Source organism: Balaenoptera musculus, chromosome 9 (genome assembly GCF_009873245.2).
Source record: "Balaenoptera musculus isolate JJ_BM4_2016_0621 chromosome 9, mBalMus1.pri.v3, whole genome shotgun sequence".
NCBI lineage: Eukaryota > Metazoa > Chordata > Mammalia > Artiodactyla > Balaenopteridae > Balaenoptera > Balaenoptera musculus.
The window spans coordinates 12,111,703-12,134,558 of NC_045793.1; the positions used below are offsets into that span (position 1 = coordinate 12,111,703).

At 47.4% G+C, this 22,856-nt stretch overlaps 2 protein-coding genes across 5 annotated transcripts; both read right to left on the minus strand.

Annotated features, from left to right (window-relative positions):
* Positions 1 to 340: 340 nt before the first annotated feature.
* CASP2 (caspase 2) lies at positions 341 to 17,842 on the minus strand. 2 transcript variants are annotated; one of them, XM_036863845.1, is made up of 11 exons: positions 17,670 to 17,842; positions 14,376 to 14,526; positions 13,903 to 14,070; positions 13,662 to 13,743; positions 12,652 to 12,746; positions 12,200 to 12,376; positions 6,430 to 6,558; positions 6,190 to 6,280; positions 3,043 to 3,192; positions 2,792 to 2,901; positions 341 to 2,628 (listed from the first exon to the last, which is right to left on the minus strand). In XM_036863845.1, exons 1-11 carry the CDS (start codon positions 17,741 to 17,743, stop codon positions 2,497 to 2,499), a joined length of 1,359 nt encoding a protein of 452 aa, XP_036719740.1. In that variant the 5' UTR covers positions 17,744 to 17,842; the 3' UTR covers positions 341 to 2,496. The 2 variants fall into 2 exon arrangements, with proteins under 2 accessions (XP_036719740.1, XP_036719741.1); XM_036863846.1 differs by lacking the exon at positions 12,200 to 12,376 and having other exon boundaries at positions 17,670 to 17,823.
* Positions 17,843 to 18,113: 271 nt separating this feature from the next.
* Positions 18,114 to 21,297, minus strand: TMEM139 (transmembrane protein 139). Of its 3 annotated transcripts, XM_036862797.1 has the most exons (4): positions 21,166 to 21,297; positions 20,693 to 20,741; positions 19,931 to 20,180; positions 18,114 to 19,717 (listed from the first exon to the last, which is right to left on the minus strand). In XM_036862797.1, the coding sequence occupies exons 3-4, from the start codon at positions 20,161 to 20,163 to the stop codon at positions 19,324 to 19,326; spliced, it is 627 nt and encodes a 208-aa protein (XP_036718692.1). In that variant the 5' UTR covers positions 20,164 to 20,180; positions 20,693 to 20,741; positions 21,166 to 21,297; the 3' UTR covers positions 18,114 to 19,323. The 3 variants fall into 3 exon arrangements, with proteins under 3 accessions (XP_036718692.1, XP_036718693.1, XP_036718691.1); XM_036862798.1 differs by lacking the exon at positions 20,693 to 20,741; XM_036862796.1 differs by lacking the exon at positions 21,166 to 21,297 and having other exon boundaries at positions 20,693 to 20,871.
* Positions 21,298 to 22,856: the final 1,559 nt, after the last annotated feature.

Sequence of the window (22,856 nt, forward strand, 5' to 3'; positions counted from 1 at the left end):
ACCCTATTCTAGCTCAATCTGTTCCTCCAGCCTCCATCCCATAATCTAAGCAATCCAGAACCAACACTGCTTGCCAATGACTCTTCCATCTCTTCTGACCATGAGGAATCCCAGTGCTGGGAGCCATATTTTGGGCAGTTGCCTGTGGCCATGACAATGGAGATGGGCTCATCCAAGGTGTGGATCTAGTTGTATAAAAAAGATCTGGCAGCAAAACAAGAGGTGTTCAGCTCTGGGTATGCCTTGTGAGGTGGTGAGGAACGCTGTAAGAAGCTAAGGCAATGGAAGCAAGTGGGCTTCAGAACACAGATTATCTACAGAGACATCAGGCACACATCAGTAATAAATATGAGTGTTTATTTGGCACCAGATGGCAATACAAAATCCTGGCAGTGGGAAGAGGAAAGGTTCTGTCACCCAAATACTTCCATACGATACTGAGCCAAGGGCAGGACTTGGCAACAAGTCCCCAAACCCCTGCAGAACAAGTATTCACTGAGCACCTGAACTACGAGAGCTGAGCACGGTGCCTGGCACCACGGGAGGTGTGGAAGAAGTTGTCCTACGTGTGACCTCTGTCTTCAGGAGCCAATAATACGAGTGGATAAAACAAAACACGTGGGAAAATACAGAGTACAAATACTAAACTGGGTATTTTGCCAAAAGGGAAATTTTGTCAAAATGTAGGAGTCTAGCTAGGGTTGTTTCCTTCCTTCCGCAAACATTTATTGAAGACCTACGACATGCCAGGCACTGGGTACATATTAGTGAACAAAAGAGACAAGGTTTCTGCTCTCATGGAGCTTAAAGTGGAGACAGGAATGAACAAGTGAAGCACGCTATTTGATGATTATGCATGGTGATAAGTGCAATAAGGGGCATTAAACAGGACACAGTAATAAAGAAACATGATTCTTAGAGACAGAATGGCCTGGGAAGGCCTCCACAAAAAGGTGGCATTTAAGCTCAGACTCGAAGGATAAAGAAAGAAGCCACCAGAGCCAAGAGTGGTGAGGAGTGGAGCTCAGTGGACCCTGGAAGAGTGTCTGATGGCCTAGGGCAGGAAAGACCTCAGAATGTTTGAGAAACTGAGGACGGCGGTGGGTTGTTGCTTACAGGGAAATCAGCACTTAATGCGGCCCTGCAGGCCAAGGTAGAGTCTGGATTTTATTTGAGGTGTGATAGGAAACCAGAGGGTTCCAAGCAGGGGAGTAACAGCATCAGATTTATATTTAAAAACCCGAACCAAAATCTGTCATACAGAGACTGGATTGAAAGCGGCAAGAAGAGCAGCAAAAAAGAAGGCCTTTAAGAACAGGGAAGTTTCATAAAAGCACAGATAAAGATGGCTTCTAGGGTGAACAAATAACATATATAGCACTGGTCTCCCTGAAATGGAGAGTCATAACGGGAAGGGGAAATAGGCTACATAAAATCAAGAGGGGATTTAATACTGAAGCAGAAAGAGGGAACAAGGTAGTACATCACATCCTTGAGCAGCTAAATGATCCAATTAAGCAGTATTTTAGACAGAGTTGGTGGCAGCAGTAAACAGGATGAGATGAAGGTAAAGAGGGGAGAAACAGGAAGCAGGGAGATAACAACTAGGAAGCTTTTATAGAGGGGACACTTCATAGGAAGAAAAACGAGGATAAGGGGACAGATTACAAAGTATGAGCAAGCACACCACTCTTATCTGCCTCTGCTGACACTCCCTGCAAGGCTCATTTCAGGTACAAAGCTCAGAGAGAGAACAACCAATTAAAAGATCTGTGAAACTTCCATGGGCAAAGATCAACAAGTAACAGATACAAGGCATCCAAACCCTAACCTCCACTGAACGCTGGATTCCCTGAGCCCCAAGGAGCCAAGAGTGGAGTTGAGAAGATGGTCCTTCCAGGGGGCGACATTCTGGAACTGAAGGGAATGAATGCACAGGTTAAGGGCCCACCCACAGCAGCAGAGAGTGACTCCTGTCCTGATTGGCCTTTTGAAACCAAATGAAAAAGGTCTATGTTAAACCAGGACACCTTCCAAACTCTCACTCTGAGACAAATGGGGCTGGGATGTGACAGAAAAGATGGGAGATGACCTCTGAGACATCTCAACTAAAGTAATAAAAGCAATCACCAAACGCTTCCTACAAGAGCCCTGGGGGCAGAAACTGAACACACATCGAGGAAACCCACATGCCCTCTCCCCATCGAGACACTATGTTCATAACATCATTTGCCAGGTCCCTCAACTGAGGCCAAACGCTCCTGGCAACAAGTCCAGCCACAGGGAGCTGGTTCCACAGGGAGAGCGCCTCCCATGGGAGGAGCCGGCCTGTAGTCCGAGGTCAAGGGCGGAGATGATGGGCGTGTGAAAGGAGCCTGGGAGATTCCCAATCCCTGAGGGGGAGGGACAGAAACCGTGCATCCTGGAGAGAGGCGGCTCTATCACGCCTCCTGTGGTCCAGCGGCCTCCACGTGGCATGGGTGATGGGAGGTGGCATCACGTGGGAGGGTGTCCCGGGAAGAGATAGAGGTGGCGGCACAGAGTGCTACAGTACTCGGACATCTCCTTGCATCGGTGGAACTCCGTGCCCGGGGCGTAGCCTTCACGCTCCTTGATGAGCGCATTCACCTGCAAAGGCAGAAACCCAGGGCCCACGGTTTGAGAATCGGGTGTTTCCATGATCCCAGCAGAAGAGAAAGGGTAGGGAGGCTGTGAAAAACAGGGCAAGGGCAGAGCAAGGTAGAACGGCGCGGGGACGCAGAAGGTTCCAGGTGCCACTGAGCCGACTTACCTCCACGAGCATGTCGGCCACATGCTTGTCACAGGCCCTCTCAGAGAACACCTGAGCGAGGGCCTCCACGTACCAGGAGCCCCGCTTGGTGTTGCGCATGGCAGCAGTCCCTGCAACCAGGACAGCAGTGAGCGCACAGGGAAGGTCCCGGGCACCCTCACACAGCTGGACGGACCTCGCCAGCACACGCTCCCTCCCCAGTCAGAGAGAGGCGGCCACCTTTTGGATCTCTCCTTTGGAACTCACGATACCTCTGAGGCAGGCGTAGCCACAAATCATGTCCGAGCGAGTGGGTAGTCGCATCTTCAGCCCCTCCTCTTTACTGGCATCGCTCTCCTCGCACTCGGGGGACCTCTCATGGTTCTTCCCGTCTTGCTGGTCGACCCCACGATCTGTTTCATCTGTACAAAGGCAGACAGAGTGGACAAAGATGTTATTTCCTCTCTTGGGCCTGTCACAGGCAAGCTCGAGTTCCCTGCAACCTTGACTGGGAAGAACCATTTCCAGGTGTTGCCTCCAACCTGTGGCTGATGAATTAAAAAACAAACAAACAAACAAACGCCATTACTCCCATTCCTCTGCCAGAGTACACCGATCACACAGAGGGTGCCCATGACAGGCCGGACACTGTGCCCAAGCACATGCACATATACACAGTCTGAGCTTTGTCCACTCTGTGTAAGACAGGGAAAGTGCTGAATCAAATACTCCTTGTAAACAGAATGAACAGCCATCTGTGTCCATGATTCACTTGTTCAATTGTCAATATTCCTGGAAGTCAAAGTGCTCCTTATTGCAATACACAATAAAATATTGATATATTTAGTCTTATTATATAAGAAAAAAAAGTTAATAAACCAAAAATATGATTACTACATTTACGCTATATGAAAACTACAACCTCAAATCTATGTATCAATAAAAAAATTATAAAACTAAGCATGATCAGCTGTTCTCAGGGTGTTTGGGTATTTTTAAACCACTTATTACTTGTTTATTAATTTCATAAGCCAAATTGTAGCTGGCGTGCAAAATTTAAGAGAAATTTAAAGAAACTTAAAATTGGGATAATTTGACTATTTTCTCCTACACAATGTAAAAAGAACACTATTATTCAATATTAGCAGTAGATTCTCAACATACCCTGAGCACATGCCCAACCTCCTGACCTAGGCCTTATCTACCCCGAGACATGTTCTTTTTCTGATGCTACTGTTTTGGGGGTGGTAGGAGAGAGACATAAGGACACACAGCTTGTCATGCCAAAGGTAAAAGACTAAGTATGCTTTTTTTTACATCTCCTGCTCCATATGACACCAAAGACAGCCTAAAACGGGAGTGAAGCTTAAAGATCTGTGCAGAAAATGACCAAGATTCACTGATCCAATAAAAATTTATTGAGCAACTGCCATATGCCAGGCACTGCTTTTGTCTGAAGCCCTAGGGATACAGTGAAGAACAAGTCCCTGCCCTTCTGGAGCTTACACTCCAGTTTAGGAGCCAGTCAACCGGGGTGGGGCAGTCCTTCTTACAGGCATCAATTATGTTAACTAAATACAGCAGAAGACAGTTGAGCTCAGGCTTTCAAAGGAACAGCTGGCTACTGGTCATGCCTTGAAGGATTTAATTTTAGAGAGAAGATTCACGTTAGCTCAGAAGAGAGCAATTCTTTCCTATCCAGGTCTAGTATTTGTATATAATCTCTGAACATAGGAGAAAATGATCATGAACATGTTTATTTCCTTTTATTTTGCTAGTGACACCTCCTAAAGGAAATAGGAATGTGTCCCTCAAGAGAAAGGAGACTGAATGTGTCCCTCAAGAGAAAGGAGGCTCCTCCCTTGCCTTTGTGTCTCAGATCTATTAATCAATAAATGGTTTTTTTCACAGTATCCCCATATATGCTTTTTATATTATTGCTACGCTTTTCAGGCAGATTAATTTCCATCCATTCATCCAATATTTATGAAGTGCTACTACATATCACGTAGTGCTCTGAGCCTGGGGATACAGCAGGTGCATAAAAAAGTAAGTTCCTGCCTGCACATACTCTTTTCTTAGCACTGTTCCCTGCCATGGTAATCGCCCTGGAAAAAAAATTTATCGCATTATTTCTTACTTAAGCTCCCAATAGCTCTGTACTATTATCTGTCAAAGCCCAAAGTCCAAAATCTCAGCTGTAGCCAAGGTTTATTATCACGTGGTCAGCCACATCTCATTACATATGACTGATGCAGATGCTCCGTTTTTAAATTAGATTTGGGCATACTTCTGGCTCAGCACACCTTTTTTTGGGGAGGGGGGAAGGGGGATATCTTTTTAATCTTGGTATGCTTGTCATATTGACAAAATTGTCATTTTCCCTGAAAGGATCTATCCGCTACTCCACACCCATGTAAAAAATGTATTATTTGAATGTTTGGACAAACTGACCTTTAAATCAAACTACAAGCCCCTTAAGGGCACGGATCACGTCCTAACAGTCAGAGGTGGCATTTTCCGTGGATGTCCTATGAGCCAGGTACTGTGCTAAGTAAGTCCTTCATATGAACCATTTCACTTAATCATCACAACAGCCTGACCTTATGAAGTAGGTCTGATGATTATCTACATTTTATACTGAGGAAACGAAGGTGCAGGGACATCGAGCAACTCCTCTAACTTGACATAACTAGTCAGTGGTAGAGGCAGAATTTGACCCCACATTTAGAGCTTTGAATGATTACTGTTTTCCTCCAAGATGAGAAGCAGGCCTCCATGTCTTCTGAGCCTAGTCGGGGAGTCCTGGCTCTGCAAGGGGTAAAAGAGACGGCGTGCAAGAAAGAAGAGCGACGGAAGCAGCTCACAGAAGAGCACGAGCCAAAGGCCGACACGGGGCTTCTGCGCCGCTTGCCTGCACGACCCGTGAGTGACGCAGAGGGGGGAGGAGACAAGAATGGAGTGTAGGTGAGACGAGAAGTAAACGGAGAAAGTGGAAAGGGGCAGGAGGGGTGGAGAAAAAAAAGAGGAAGAGGATAAAGTGAGAGGGCTACAAAGCAGAGACAGCCGGAAAATCCTTAACTGGAATGAGTAACCAAAAAAGCGCATCAGGGTTAATAAGCACAGAGAGAAGGAAGCGTCCTCAGGAAGGAAGGCGAAGACACTGGTAAAGAGCGTCTGGAGGACGGGACGTGGCAGTGCACAGAGAGCTGACCAACCTGAGAGCCATGGGCTGCCCAAGTCCCAGCACACCCCATGCATCGGGAGACACTTACAGAGCAAGAGAGGCGGTGGCAGCAGGGAAGAGAAGGAGGTGCCCACGGGATCCAATAGCACCTGAGAGGAGCAAACAGGAAAGTGAGAGCTGGTGGGAGGCTGCCCGGGAGCCACACCCGGTGCTGGTCTGCCAGGGCACTCACCTCCACGGCACGCCTGGATGAAGAACATTTTCGGTTTGTTCTGTAGGCTCGGGCAGTTGGCATTGTCAAAGAGCCGAAAAACCTCTTGTAGCTGCCAGAAACAAATAAGGGAGAAGGGAGGTTGGTGGTCAGTGGGACCTCCTGAGTCCTACACGCAACAGCAGCCATCACTGGAGAGAGGGGCAGGCAGGAGGTGAAGTGGCCCAGCTTGCAGAGCTGCGGCCACGGGATGGCACGCACCTGAAGCAGCGTGCCATCCACGCCATAGACACCGCCCTCCACACCGTGCGAGAGGAGCGCCACTATGCAGGAGTCTGTGACACGGTGAGCGGGTAGCTGCGCAAAATTCCGGAGCTTCTCTTGCATTTCCTAGAAGAAAGACACCTTTTAGCGTTGTTCACTAGTCAGCACCAATGTAAGCTTTTCTTCAGTGTCTGAAACCCTAAGCTATTAGAAGGTACAGTGTGTTCCCTACTTTCCTGTGGTCAATGATAAGTGAAGTCAGAGATGCACCAGAAAACTGCACGACTTCAGACAAAATTCTGAATATAATTTTACAATTCACAGACTCACTGAGGTATGTTAAGAACTCCTGGATTAAAGCAAGTTATTAATGAAGCTAAGTATGCACGAGCTAGTTAACTTTATCCATTCTGCAATCATCAACCTGATCCTTCTTCAGAGCATATGCCCTTATAAATGGCACAAGGGGGACTGCCAGGTAAACTGTAACAGCTACAGGAACTGCTGTGTGACAGAGGGCTCACAGGATCGTGAGAGTAGAGAACAGCAGTACTTCTTTGCTATTTTCTGTCTGAGAATTTAAGTTCCCAGAGACAGTGATGATGTCTGTATAAAACGCTTTGTCCATGGAAGAAGACACTCTATGGAGGATTCTGTACAGGGTCATGACTACATATATGGGCTAAGGGATCAGACAGACCTAAGTTGGATCCCTAGGTTCATAAATTAGAACAAGTTATCTAGCCCCTCAAGGCTCTAATACCCATTTTGTAAGACAATTAAGCGTAAATTTCCTCCAAGTTTGTAAAGATTAAATGAGATATGGCATAGAAAGGACTTATCACTATGTCTGGCACATATTGCAAAGATCTGCCATTACAATGTGCTTGTCTAATGAAGGGTAACAATATTATTTTTTTCAAAGAAACTGTGTAGTCTAACTTAAGAATCTTTTTGATCTTGCACTAGACTGCCATATATCAATAACACTCTAACTGAAGCATTATACCTAACAGTATAATAATATGATACAAACTTTTAAACCTATGTCTCCCTCTACAACTCAAGATGTCTGGATTGTCTCTGAGATGAGCAGAGAGAAAACAAGCTCATTTTACTATGAACTTGATCAAAATATAATGAAGAATATGCTCTCTAGGCAGAACAGTTATAGTACACATACATCTAACAGTCCATACACAGCCCCCAATAAAACACACACTTGTACAATACGTTGCGGTGGTTCTCCAAGTGTGGCCCGTAAAAGAGCAGCGTCAGCATCACCTGGGAACCTGTAAGAACTGCAGAGTCTTGGCCCCCAGCAAACTGTGTTTTCACTAGCCCTCCAGGTAATTCTGATGTGCTAACGTTTGAGAACTGCTTATCTGTTTGGAATAGTTCTGTTTGCACATAATTGAGACTTAATAAGAGACTTGAAAGTCTGCAGTTTCACTGGAAATGGAGAAACTGGCTGTGCTGAAAGAGCATGTGTATTTTCTGAGCAAACAGAACCCAACCATAATAGTGGAGATCTTAAGGTAATAAAAGATATCCAAAACTCATTCATTTTAAGAATATATCATCTCAAGAGTCTACATAAGTATGACTGCTCCTCTGGAGTTGACTGTAACAGAATTTAACATGGAATCGGTGAAGTTCATTTTGCTCCAAGAAGGGAATAAATATACAGGTTAAGCACTCAGGAGCATTTTGAACTTAAGTGAGATTACTAGGTCAGCACATAGAAGACAACAAAGCCCAAAGTTAAGAACACACGGGCTTTGTAACTGAATTTAATAAGATTAAACCATTCAATAAATGGGGGTTAGTCATTTGGGGGAATTTTTCCGAAAGTAGCATAGCTTAAAATAGGATCTCTAGATCTATTTCTGATAAAATTACAGAACTTCTATAAATAGCAGGGCTCTTAACACTTCCATGTGTTTTCGGCTGGGGGACACAGAAGAAGAGAATAACCTGTGAACTCCCTGAAATGATACCCAAAATTTTACTGGCAGCTGCATTTTCCAGAGAGGACCCATAGCTTGCCCCTACACCCTCAAAGCCGTCTGGAACCAAATGCAAGTTACAAACCAATCCCACCACGTGGTGAAAGGAAATCTGCCACTTTAAAGTGTGTCTCACTTCCTAACATACAATAAACTGTAATTCTAGAACTAGTAAAACTCATGAGGTACATGCAAGAAGAAAAGACTCTGATGATGAACAGAGCACTGAACACCTCCATGAGCGGTGAGGGTACCAGCGTGCTCTCCAGCGCTGTCAGGCGAAATGATTCTCTGAGACTACACTATCTCCAATTTTTAAATGGAATTATCTCTAAAGCAAAAAGGAATAATATGGGGAGAAAAAGAGGATCTGAATTTTCTTGGTTCTGTCTCTTTGCTCACCAAATAATTATATAAAAGACTTGAGGGACTTCCCCTGAGGTCCAGTGGTTAGGACTCCACGCTTCCACTGCAGGGAGCACAGGTTCAATCCCTGGTCGGGGAACTAAGATCCTGCATGCCTTGTGGCATGGCCAGAAAGTTTAAAAAAAAAGAAGAATTGAGCCTCTTGAGATGTTGTATCAGAAAGACAGTATCCTGTACAGATGCCTAGTGCACCAAATTATCACACCCACTGTCGCTACCTGGTTTTAACTGCATCTGAAAGTTCGATTGGCCACTGTCAGAAATTGATTCTGCAACGTCCTCCTCATGTTTCTGAATCTCCAGAGCTGAGGACTACGATACATGGAGGGTGACATCCCGAAGGTTCAGTCCTAGCCCTTTTGCTTTTTCTCAAAGATCATAATCTCTCATTACTTAAAGTCTTTTTCCTACACAAGTAGTTCCCAAATTTACATCTTTGGTCCTGACTTCCTCTGAGGCTCTCAATTCCTTACGTTTTCCATCTTCTTCCATAGGTAGTTATTTTTTCTTTTTTTTCATAGGTAGTTATTTAATCCCAAAGCACTGACAGTACAATCATGCCGTTATACTATTTTTCACATATATTCTTTTCCTTTTGTTCCACTATCCCGTCCAGGCCCCCACCATCTCATACTGGCATTATGATATTAACTCCAAACTGTATTCCCTGCCACTGGTCTCTACCTAATTCATTACTGTCATATTAATCTCCCTGAATCATCACTGTGAATGCATCACCTTTCTATTCAAAAACTACTAACGATGTTCTAATGTCAACACAAGGAAGTCCAATTCCTTTGGGAAGACATTCAAGGCCCTGTGCATTCTGGTCCCTTTTTCTCCAATCTCATTTTTGGAACTCCTGTGCCCTAGACATTTGGTTCACCCACAAGGTCTCTAACACACACATATCTAATCTGTATGCTGTTCTCCCCGCGTAGGACCCCTTCACTCCTCCTCTCTGCCTCAGTAGCTTCCATCCTTCACGGGCAGCCTAAGTCTCACATCCTCCACTTATCCTTCTGACCACATCTACCCAGGTGATGGTTTCTTCCTCTTAACTACTGTAGAAGACACTGTCTCCAGTCTTCTGTTGTCCTTAGGAAATAAGGGGATGTGCCTTTTTTTTTTTTATTAAACTGATGTCAAGACTCCCTCATCTAACTGAGGTCCCTTGAACTCAAGGTCCACATTTAAAAAAATCTCTGGCAGCTAACATAGTTGCCCCCTGTTACAAGGTGCTCAAAATTGAACTCCACTGCAATTCAAGTTATAGAACAACGAAACCAGAGAATCAGAATCCAACAGGTCCTGGAATCTGCATCAGGGAATGGCATTTGTGAAGTGGGCCCATAGGCCCATCAAAGCTACTGTCTCTAAGATAAGAATCAGTAGTACACAGCTGACCTGGTGCTTAGTGATGTATCTTTAACTATCAAGCACATAAAATCCCTTATCAACTGCATAAAATTTGGAAAACCATGACATAATAAATTCCTAGTAAAAAAAATGACTAGACCAAAAGCTGTAAAGAAATGTAAATAGCATTCATTTTGTTAAGTGACCTAACAGGATTCCCTCTGTAAGAATTACAGCTGTTGTCCCACCTTTATTCCCTTCATGCCCAGCAGATCTCTCAGGAAAGCATATAACCTACGTGAATACTTGATGTAGAAAGGAGCTGTTCCAGCCATGCCTTTGAAGCAAGGGTGGGTTTACTTCTTTGCCTGAGCTATTATTGGGAAGCTGGTAATAGCATGTAAAGAACAACATTCAGGTCCCTACCAATGAATCTGGCCTTACCCAAAATTTAGCAAATACATAATTATTCTCACAGAAGCAAGACAGCTGAGAAATAGAAATGAAGACCACAGACAATGCTGACCACCCTACCTCAACAGACCAAAGAGAATCATCTAGAAACCTTAATTTTACCACGGATATTCCCAAAGGCAAGTTTAGAAAAGCACTATTATCCTGGAATCAAAATAAAGAATTAGTACTAACTTACCAATGGACTATTTTCAATTTCAAAACAGAACTACCTAAAGGTAACAAAGTCAGTGGTACAGCCCACTAATTGAGGCTAAAGGGGACTAACTCATAACAAAAATGCTTATGACCTGCAGGAATCTAGTTCAGAAGTAATCTATGCTAAGATCTGTCTTGCGGCCACACAACTGATAAGAATAGGTTATGTTAGGGACTTCCCTGGTGGCGTAGTGGTTAAGAATCTGCCTGCCAATGCAGGGGACATGGGTTCGAGCCCTGGTCTGGGAAGATCCCACATGCCGTGGAGCAACTAAGCCCGTGCGCCACAACTACTGAGCCTGTGAGCCACAACTACTGAATCCCGCGCGCCTAGAGCCCGTGCTCTGCAGCAAGAGAAGACACCACAATGAGAAGCCTGCACACCGCAACAAAGAGTAGCTCCCGCTCGCCACAACTAGAGAAAGCCTGCGCGCAGCAACGAAGACCCAACACAGCCCAAAGGAAAAAAAAAGAATAGGTTAATTCATGAAATGACCACAAAACAGTATTTACAAGGACAATTCTAGCAAACTTTCATTTGTAAGAATTTTATCTGCCAACGTAATCTTGAGAACTGGACTCCTAAGTAGCAACGTCAACCAAGAAGTAACTGTCCTGTGTAACCCTGACTTATAAATATCTCTTCTTAGTTGGTTGGGTGCATATCAGTATCTCAGCTCCTGAGGGACTGGGAATCTAGTTGCTGAGCATGTAAACGCGAGAACCCAACCCTGGACTATTCTGACTCGGAGCGCACAGCCACCCTGAGAAGTCAACACCCAGGCAGCCGGCTGGCCTGAATCCTTTCTCTCTTTTCTTTCGTTTTCTTTCTATTTATTTATTTATTTTTTGGCTGCGTTGGGTCTTCGTTGCTGCGCACAGGCTTTTCTCTAGCTGCGGCGAGCGGGGGCTACTCTTCGTTGCGGTAACCGGGCTTCTCATTGTGGTGGCTTCTCTCATTGTGGAGCACAGGCTCTAGGCACACGGGCTTCAGTAGTTGTGGCTCGTGGGCTCTAGAGCACAGGCTCACTAGCTGTGGCACACGGGCTTAGTTGCTCTGCTGCGTGTGGGATGTCCCCTGCATTGGCAGGCAGATTCTCAACCACTGTGCCACCAAGGAGGCCTTTTTTTTTTTTAAACTAGATTGCAAGATGCGAGGCAGAACACAGCAAGTAAAAGGTAGGGAGAGAACATTACTCTAGTAAGGCACAACCCAGCAGGCAGAGGCGCATGGACGTTTCTGGCCCCCAAGTGTTGTCCCGTTCTCTAATGCACACGTCAGCATGTCCTGCCTCGGGTACCTGTGCAGTCTGGTCAAGAAGAACATGAACTTTGTAGCCCAAGAGCTTGAAGAGGGTGACTAGAGTGCTGTGGTCCACATCCCCTCCAGAGCGGAATTCCAGGTCTTTCTCTCCAGTGAAGTGCACGTTGCTCAGCACCAGTGCCAGGCCACGAGGCCGAGACTGCAACCTATAGGCCTGAGGAGGGGAGGCCGATTAGACCATGAGCTTCTTGAGGACAGAAACTATGCCTCCCCTACTAGATGAGGCATTTCAAGAAAACAAAGACACCACATTCTTCTTCTTAATCCCACCAGGTCAAATAAAGAAATACCCACAGAAGACATTCAATCAGCAATTATTTTCTGACTAATAAAGGCAGGAAAGAAATGTATACACAAACTAAGGTCAGATGCCCAGGAAGGGTATCTCATTTCCCAATGCTTTTCCTCTTGCCATTTTGCAAGACTCACCAGCTGGTAGTGCGTTTGATAAAACTCAGGAGTGCAAGACTTCACCTGAAGGCCGGGAGGACCATCTCCATGGTCTAGGGAGTGTTCCACGGTATCTGCGGCATAGAGAGCAGAAAAACTAGCATACAATCTACACAGCAATCCTAGTACTCCATTATAACTTCAGGCACCCTTTAAATAATTACTGGTCTTGCTCACTCCCCTTGTTTGTAAGCTCTATGGGGGCAGAGACCCTGTTTGCTTTTGCTCACCACTGGATCCTCTGCACTTAGCCTGCATATAGTAGTAGGTGCTCAGCTCAGTGAATGACTGAATGGGGTGTATGATAAAACCCGTGTTCTCATCACTAGGCTACTCAATCAGCAGGGTAGAGGCCCACGATGTAGCCTTTCCTCATCGTAAAATAACTAAGCTTTACAGAGGAGATAGGCCAATTATGTGCAGGGACTTCCTATCTGCACAAGTTGCTCCACGGGCCAATCACCATTAAAAAACCATCTATGGGGCTTCCCTGGTGGCGCAGTGGTTGAGAATCTGCCTGCCAATGCAGGGGACACGGGTTCGAGCCCTGGTCTGGGAAGATCCCACATGCCGCAGAGCAACTAGGCCCGTGAGCCACAATTACTGAGCCTGCGCGTCGGGAGCCTGTGCTCCGCAACAAGAGAGGCCGCGACAGTGAGAGGCCCGCGCACCGCGATGAAGAGTGGCCCCCGCTTGCCACAACTAGAGAAAGCCCTCGCACAGAAACAAAGACCCAACACAGCCATAAATAAATAAATAAATAAAATTAAAAAAAAAAAAAAAACCAAAAAAAACAAAACCATCTATGATGGAAGAAAAACAGGTCCAACCCATAGCCCATCTAAACTGTCCTGCTGGTCCCTAACGAATTCACTGAGGAAACTGTTCCAATATGAAGGAAAATAGGTTTCACACTAGGGCAAAGTCAGATGTCAGTCAAGGAAACAGAAGTCAGTCTGCGGGACCCATTTTGCGTCATCCATTCTCACCTGGAGACAGGCGGCGCTGCTTGCGGCGGGGACAGGACTCACACACCGGGAAAGGGAGACTCAAGTTGTAGTCGCAGCTCAACTGTAAGAAAGCAGGACCCACCGTAGCAGGCCTTAGGGAGCTGGTCCAGTCCAAATAATACAGAAATCTAGTCCTGTTCCCCACTTCACCACAGTCTCAAAAACGCCTTTCCCACCAAACCAGCCCTTCTCAACACACCACATATCTAGGGCTCCATACCGGTGGGAGTATGTGCTGAAGACCAGCCAGGGTCGTGAGCAACAGGTCCTCCAGGTGACCCTGCTTGGTCTCCCTCAGGGCCACACAGAAGGCATCAAAAGCCTGGGGGCCCCTCTTGGGCAGCAAGTTGAGGAGTTCCACATTCTGGCTGAAACTGCACACCTTGGCCTGCAATACAAGAATAAAACATGGAATCACGTGTACTTATCCAGCTGTGATTCTATTTCTCCAGATGAGCTTCATAGTAACAGCATCATCCATCTCAAGAACTCCTTTTACAGAAAAATATGTACGTGTGAAGTCCTTCCCCCATTATTCTTGAATCATATGTCTTTTCTGTTAAATGGTATAGGGTAGAAGAGCATTTTCATTTCCTTAGTAAAGCACTACATCTTTTTCACACTTTACCATGCTCTGTTCCTCTTCCTACAACTAATATATTTACTTGGCTTTTCTCTTTTGCCTTCAGATACCTGAATGTGCTCCCTCATTTCCAAGGTGATAATGTCCTTCTCCAGGAGATGTTCTAACAGTTCGCTCAGCAACAGCTGTTTGGCCAGCACCACTCGGTTCTTTTTTAGAGCTTCCTGATGGTCAGGATGCATGCCATACACTCCCAATATCCTACAGATAAAAGACAGAAAAGCTGTCAAGTACAAGACCTGGCACAGAGAAGCGGAGCGGAAGAGGTGTGGGTAGGAGAAACATAAAGAACAGGACTTACAATGACTAAAATTAGACGTATTTTACTGAACGTGCTTAAAATCAAAGAAGTATTAAGCAGTAACACGTTGATCATAAGGAAATGATATACAATCCTTTATGGAGGATGTTCAACTGAGACCATCTTCTGAGATGAATGGTCTGACGAGGGGAAATATCTATCGTGACAAAAATAATACACACACAAGTACACATACTCACAAGAAGGAATATTCCTTCGTCTGACCGACCAATTTTAATTAAGGAGTATTCCAGAAAACATTTCACATTATTTAGCTAAGCTGCTGACAGTGATATGAGTCTAAAATAATCCTTTTTTTCTTTTATAAATTTATTTATTTTATTTATTTATTTTTGGCTGTGTTGGGTCTTCGTTGCTGCGCATGGGCTTTCTCTAGTTGCGGCAAGCAGGGGCTACTCTTTGCTGCAGTGTGCGGGCTTCTCACTGCGGTGGCTTCTCTTGTTGTGGAGCATGGGCTCTAGGTGCGCGGGCTTCGGTAGTTGCGGCATGCAGGCTCAGTAGTTGTGGCTCGTGGGCTCTAGAGCGCAGGCTCAGTAGTTGTGGTACATGGGCTTAGCTGCTCCACAGCATGTGGGATCTTCCCGGACCACGGCTTGAACCCGTGTCCCCTGCACTGGCAGGCGGATTCTCAACCACTGCGCCACCAGGGAAGCCCTAAAATAATCCTTTGTGATAAAATAATTTAATACAATGGCAAAAACTCAAGCCAATGGACAGCTTCAACATAAAATAAATCAGACATAAACACACATTTTCTTGAGCCTACTTTTACCAATTACAACTGTGGTTTTTAAAACGGTAAGTTCCTGTGACAAAATAACACTAGAAATGACCAGGATCCTATAAGAACCAAATTAAGTAAAAAGTCTGACAGAAAGTCACAGTAGATAAATGCCAATGATGAAAACAATCAACATAACCTGAAATCACTCAAAGAGTTAAAGCATGTAAAGGCGAAATTATTTTGGTAATTTAGTTTACGAGGGATGTCTTCATTTCAAGGATTCCTTAGTTTTGCTATTCGTTTGGAAAGAGTTCAGCTTCTGTTGATGAACTAAAAGAATCCCATTTCCGGGTGAGAGGGAGACACAAGAGGGAGGAGATATGGGGATATATGTATACATATAGCTGATTCACTTTGTTATAAAGCAGAAACCAACACAGTATTGTAAAGCAATTATACTCCAATAAAGATGTTACAAAAAAAAAAAAAAGAATCCCATTTCCAGTGTATAACATCTATGTGCCTAATTTATATAAATCCAGGGTGTGCCAGCCTGCTTAGTCACAGTTTCCAAATACATGACAACAGTAAGGACCTGATAGCAGTGAGAAAGAAATATGGTACCAGCTTCAGATTATAACTTAAAAAACTTATTTTAAAATGCATCCTGGGGGTTTCCCTGGTGGTGCAGTGGTTAAGGATCCGCCTGCCAATGCAGGGGACACGGGTTCGAGCCGTGGTCCGGGAAGATCCCACATGCCGCGGAGCAACTAAGCCCGTGCGCCACAACTACTGAGCCTGTGCTCTAGAGCCCGCGAGCCACAACTACTGAGCCCATGTGGCACAACTACTGAAGCCCGCACGCCTAGAGCCTGTGCTCCGCAGAGAAGCCACGGCAACGAGAAGCCCGTGCACCACAACGATGAGTAGACCCCACTCGCCACAACTAGAGAAAGCCTGAGCACAGCAACAAAGACCCAACACAGCCAAAAATAAATTAATTAATTAATTAATTTTAAAAAACAAAAAGAATCACCTTGGAACACACCAAAGCAGTTAACAATGACAACATGTATGAACTCTGGTAAAAATACGTGTTAATAGTTCAGTCGCAAAATAACATCGCAGCTGGATTCTGGGTATTTCCTCAGGATACACACCAATGGTGGGGTGGGTTTACTCGACTTTTTCCCCTTAATTTACCAGTAGCATTTTCTCCTTAAAACTTTCTTCTCCCTTGGTTTCCATGACACCATTCTCTCCAGTTTCCCTCTCTGCTTACTAGGTCCCCGTTTCCTTCACAGGACCTTTGGTCTGCCCTTAAATGTTGACATTCCATTAGGAACCCCCCTCAAAACGCCTCTCCCTACTCAGTATCATCCACACAATTCACTAATCGACTCCCAGTTCTTAACTCTAAGTTGTAGACTTGAGTTTTCAATCAATAACTTATTAGGTTTAATCTGAAGCATTATCCATTCTACACACACCTGCTCCTTGCAGGATTCCATATTACGGGGAAAGTCTCAAAGGCGGACTTTTCAAAAGCAACCACAATCACCTAGAACTTTAGGACACATCAGAAAAGGGGGAAGGGGGTGGAGAAAAGGACACAAAGGCGATTCTTAAGTCTTGATTCTGTGTCCTTTTGCAGGTTCTGGTTCCAAAGTCCTCAATTCATCACCTGGGTCTGGACCGGAAGGCATTAAAATATGTTATCCTGGGTGATGTCTGCCATGATACGATTTAACTGGGGCAGAGGCTGAGACACACTCGGAGCCTCGGGAACCTCCTTGTCTCAGAGTACTCAAACCCCCAAATCTGTGTTGACTGCTGTGAAAGTCTGGTCACTACACCCAACGCAATACGGATCATGATATATTCAATCCGAAACAAATGCACACCAGGCAGAATTCCGAGATCTGCAGGTCTCATCAGTTTTTATGAGTACAGAGTTTAGTTCCTCAAAAGGGAACCGAGGGAAAGAAAGAATAAAGAATCTTTTAAGAGAAACCGAGATTTGACACGACTGGGAAGAGCTCCCCTGGTTCAGAGCCTCCGGGGTTGGAAGAATCGAGGCTGGGGAGTCTTTGCTCGAGAGGGACAAGGCCCAGAAGAGATTCGCTCGCCCGCCCGCGCTCCCCTTGAGGGCTCAGCCGGCCTCCCACCCTTGGCTGGAAGCGTGGACACCGCGGCTACCAGGGGCTCCGAGGGGAGGGGGCGCCAGGGCCATACGCCTGAAACCCGCGTCTCCCTCCCTGGGCCCCACTACGGACCCCTGGGACCCTCCCCACTCACCTGCGCCCCCTATCAGCGGTCATCAGCCCCTTTTGCTGGAGGGCGAACCGGGCACCCGCGCTCGGCGCCGCCATTTCCCGCTTTTCCCAGGCTGTGCGCGCACCGCCCACAACCCAAACAAACCGCGAGCCCTCGCGTCCTCCGCATCCCTCCCCCGTCCGCCGGCGCGCAAAGCGCCTGCGCGCTGCTATCCCAGCTCCGCCCCCACGCGAGGCCGGCCGCGCCGTCGCCGGAGCGCGCGCAGGCGCAGAGCCCCCTCGGCGGACTCGCTGTCCAATGGGGTGAGCGAGCGCGCTCAGCGGAAAGGGAAGCGAGGAGCCGCCCCGCCCTACTCGGCCATCCGATTGGTCGTCGCTTCCCGCGGAAATCACAGCTCCCTCCCCGGCACCGCCCACCTCTCCTCACCCGCCTGTTGCAAGAACTGTATGGAGATGGGTGTGGCCGGACTTTTCACTTTATTAAAGTTGAACTGTTGGGACAAGGGTAAGGAGGACAAGGACAGCACTAGAAGGCGCTAGACAGATACCCGCGCAAAGAATGAGCGTCGGTTGGCGATGGTTGGCTCAAACCTGCATCACAGGCACAGCACATGATTACAGAGAAGCTGGTGTTCTGTTTGGATCTGAGGAAGCAGGGCAGGGCGTCCTGGGGTAAAACCCAGCGGGGTCAGGCGCAGGGGTGAGGCTGAAGCTATTGCAGACAGTGCAGGTGTTTCCAGGGCTTCATAATAGATGATGCAAGAGGGATCCTTAGATGCTCCACCACCCCTCGCCAAGGACCTCGGGTTTTCTCTTTTCTGACCATCATATCCACCCATCCTCAGAATCAGATGTCCCTCCCCCCGAGGCAGTTTACTCCACTGCTTCTAGATAGGATGGGACCCTGCACTGGGGACTGCTGTCTAGCCCCCCGGGGCAGGAACTTCTCCCCATCTGGAGCAGGGGCCATCACAGTTTTGATCAGCTCTGCTCCTCTAGGAGGCTGGGCACACTCCTGGTCCCACTCAGCACTCCCTGTCTGCAGACACAGCTGGTCCCCCATTCTGTCTACATGAAGTCTTCTACCCATCACCAGCCACTGACCAAGACAGAAATTGAGAGATGTGTGCATGAACTGGCTTCTGTTGCCTTGTATTGAAAACACAAGGGCTATGGGATTAGAAGAGCAGAATTCAAGACATTTGTGTGTAATTTACTAGCGGTGTGCCCCCGTGCAAATTATCAATTTTTTCTGACCCTTAGGATCCTCGTTTTTCAAATGAGGACAATAATACCTCATTTTTGTGATCTAATAGAGGCAAAGCACCTGGAACAGAAGCAACAGAGCTGTCACTCAGATACTGTTTCTTTTCTTCCTTCACTAGATTCTCTGGAATCTCCTCATCTCACCCTCAGTCTAACTCTGGAAATACCAGGTATGGGGTAGGTCGCTGAATATTGCCTGAAGACCCAAATTGTGCCACCTACATCTCTGGGATGTGCCACTGTAAAACTGGGAAGGGCTCACCATAGCCTCACTCCCCTCTGGGTTAAAGTCATCATTTGTGACGTCCAGGTGGAGACACAGTTCCTGACACATAACAGGCACTGGGAAGCATTGGTCGAATGAATGAGTGGGTCTGGTGCAGAAAGATGATATATCCTGGGAAAGTCCTTTAGGGGCGTGTCCAGTTGTTTCCATAGAAAACATCATCATCAAGGTGACCAAAGCTGACATCATAGGCAGGGGGTGGAGTAAGAGGTTCCAATTTGGGGAGCGTCCACAAGCTCTGCAGATCAGGAACAGTGGACGCAACTCGTGGTCCCCGAAGCCGCAGGCTGACTGGAGGTCTTCCAGGGCTTCCTGAGATCACAGACCCCTCTGAGCCCACTCGCCTGTCCAGTCTGGCTCTCCTGGGCTCCTCTGGATGGCTAGGCTGTCCCACCTCAAGTCCTGGGGGGATTACAACACTGGTGTAGGAGGGTGGTTGATCCACCTCTGGGGGGTGGCGCTGTGATTCCAACACTGTGGCCTCTTCGTAGGTTGGCACCTCAAAGGCTTCATTGTCCCTGAGGGGGGGTGAGAAATAAGGTCATTAGTGGCTTCCTGAAAGAAGCCTTTTTTCCCTTTTCTATCTTCTACCAGCAAAAGGCCCCTCCACTAGCCCCTGACCCTGATACCAGTGACAGGGGAAAGCAGAGGCTGTCCGCCTAGAGTCTAGAGGGACACAGGGAGAATGGGTCCACATGTAATCCTCCAATCCTGCCCACCCCTTAACTCACCGTACATTGCTTGAGGCCCCTGGGCTCTCGGTCTGCATTGATTGAGACCCCCGTTCCAAAACACAGGCAAGGAGGCAGGCCAACAAAAAGAAGCCACCCAAGGTGAGAAAGAAATAAGCAACAGGGGCGATGTCCGGCCGTATCCCCAGCAAAGCCAGCCCCAGGAGGAAGGAGGTGCAACTCAGGAAGAAAAGCGGCTTCTCCAGAGTCCCCCACAATTGGCTTGGCACCATGGCCCCTCCCCAGGCTCCTGCAAAAAGACACACAGCTGTTGTGTCTAAACTAGCAATTGGCATCACCGCTGGGTTAGATTTCAAAGTAAGCATATTAGACACATTTGTTTGGGTTTGTTTCTTCAATCTCAAATCAAATAAATGGCCCAAAGAAATGATCTGCAGGGTCCCCTTCAGCTCTGGAATTCTCTCTAGGATCACACTGTTGTCCCAGGGTATCAGTATGTGTGGAATAGCCAGGAAACCAGCCTGGGAGTTCTGACTCCCAGCCCTCATGTGAGTTTACTATGTCAGAGCCCTACATTCCTTACTTTGTCCTTCTTCCCTATGGGCTCCCTTCCAGCTCTGTATTTCTACCCATTCCAGGATCCAGTCCTGGGCAGGCCCTGCCTGGGGCCTCAGTACTCACGGCATCTCAGGAATCCAGGTGATAGGCGGGCCCCACCCTTTATTATTGCTTGCATCGAACGTCCACCGCCCACCTGCCCAGCCTGAGTCCCTCAGTCTGACCCTGTAGGGCACCACTTACCCTGTTTGACCCCGTCTTCCCATTTCCTCCCGTCAGCCCCACGCTCCAGCTGGAGGGAGAAAGTGCACATAGACACAACAAAGCCACAGGACACAACTACCTGAGAATCTTACAGACAGAGGTCTAAGGCGATAGACAGAGGTCTAGGGCAATGGACAGAGGCCCAGATGATTCTTGACCTCTCCGTGCCCCATGTCTGTCACGGTCCCCCGCCCTCTACCGGCCCTCACTCGGTAAACTCAGATTTCAAGTTTCCTGCCTGGAGTTTTTAGCACGGGGGCTGGGAGGCTGGTGGGGAGAAGCCTTTTCATTCCCCTGCAACACAGCAGCAGCACCTAGGCGGCCACTACCCCCAGCCAGCCTGTCAGGAGCTCCCTGAGCTCTGCAGAGGAAGAAGTCACCGATTCTACAAAGGGGCCAGACCGCCTCCTTACATGCCAGCCCCAAAGCCACGACCCCCCTGCCCCTCTTACCAGCGCTAGGAGTTCCTCCCTCACCTGTCTCACCAGACTGCAAGGTAGGTAGGTGGTAGGGGGGGTGGGAGGAGGAGACGGGGTGGAGCCCACTGGTTCCACCCACTTTTCTGCCCCAGTCCTGCGCGAGAGATTCCTCCTCCCCTTTTCTGCTGAAGGCTGAACTCCTACTACTGCCCCACCTTGATTTTTCTGCCTCTTATTTACTCCACCCATCCCCTACAGCGCCCTAAAGAGAGTACTCCCCAGACTCACCCCCAGTGATCTTTGTACTTCGAACCAGAGTTAAATTCACATTTCTTCTCCCTGCTCAATGCGCTTGGTATCCCGAGCAGTTTGCATTATATTAGGTAATACGTTTTGTGCCTGGGAGCAGAGGCCACGGTTTATTTGATCTCTGCGGATCACGCAGTGCTCTGCACACTGTAGGCACCGCTGTGGGCATGGAGTGATGTGTCCCGCTTCTGCTGCCAAGGTACCATTTCTGTAAGTTCCTTGTTTTCTGCAGACCAGTAAGACGTGTTTGTGTGTATGCTTCTTGGCCCAGTTAACTCTTGATTCTTCACAGGCCACCTCCGAGGTGCCGCCTGCCGCAGAGACTGTCTCCACTGCTTTTGCACGGCGTTCCTTCCTCCCCTGCACACACCTTTCCCCGCTATATAGTGACGTTCTGTTTATATACCTTCCTTCTGAAACTGAGCAGGACCCTGAGGAGCCCTCCTGGGTACAAAAGCCTTGCTGGGTCCCCTGTTTCTTATGGGTAGGAAAAAGGCTTTAGCCTCCTAGACTTTCCCTGAGTTTCGAAGGGCAGATTCAAAGTTTCTAATTACGGAAGTAAGGCAATGTAGAAACCGAGGAGGAGCAGTCAAGAAACAATAGTTCTGCGATAAAGCCGAGTCCTGGTTCCTCCTCAGGGGATATAGTAACAATCTATCCTTGAGTTCTTCTACAGGAGCTAAGGCCCCCTCCCAGGTGGAGGATGGTAACTTCAGGCTGAGCACAAAATTCCTGGAGCACTGCCCTGTTACGTCACCACCAACCAATCAGAAGAAAGTCGCACACATCACAGCCCTCACCTCATATTTTGCCTTTAAAAACTCTTCTCCCAAACCATCAAGGAGTTCAGGTCTTTTGAGCAAGTGCTGCCCATTCTTCTTGCACAGCCCTTGCAATAACTTTTCTCTGGCCCAGACGCTGACGTTTGGGCTTCTTGGGCCTCACTGTGGAGCAGACAAGCGAACTTGTGTTGGGCAACACTTCTGTCGTGAGCTTCTCAAGGTGAGTGATTAGTGTCAACCATCCTGAATCTTTGAAGCTAACACAGTTCCTGACACATGGTTGGTGCTCACTGAACACAGTTGAATGCTCTCATGAGAAGGCTCCCGTCCCACCTGGCCTCACCACAGACTGGAGCTCTGGAACCCACTCTTTTCAGTTATGGATCTGGCAGTAAGTCTGGGTGAGGCAGGTGCTGGAGGTGTACTTTGTTCTTGAGACAGGGCTGGACTCTTTGCCTTCAGAATGTTACTAGTGGACAAACGGAAGGGGTAGCAGTCCTGGGGCACAGCCAGGGCTACTGCAGCAGAGGATGTGTGGAGTTGGGGGGGGGGGCGGAAGAGAGAGGAGGAGAACAAAAATGAGGACATGGATGAGAGTGAGTGTGCCTGGGGTTGTGTGTGTACGTAGTGGTG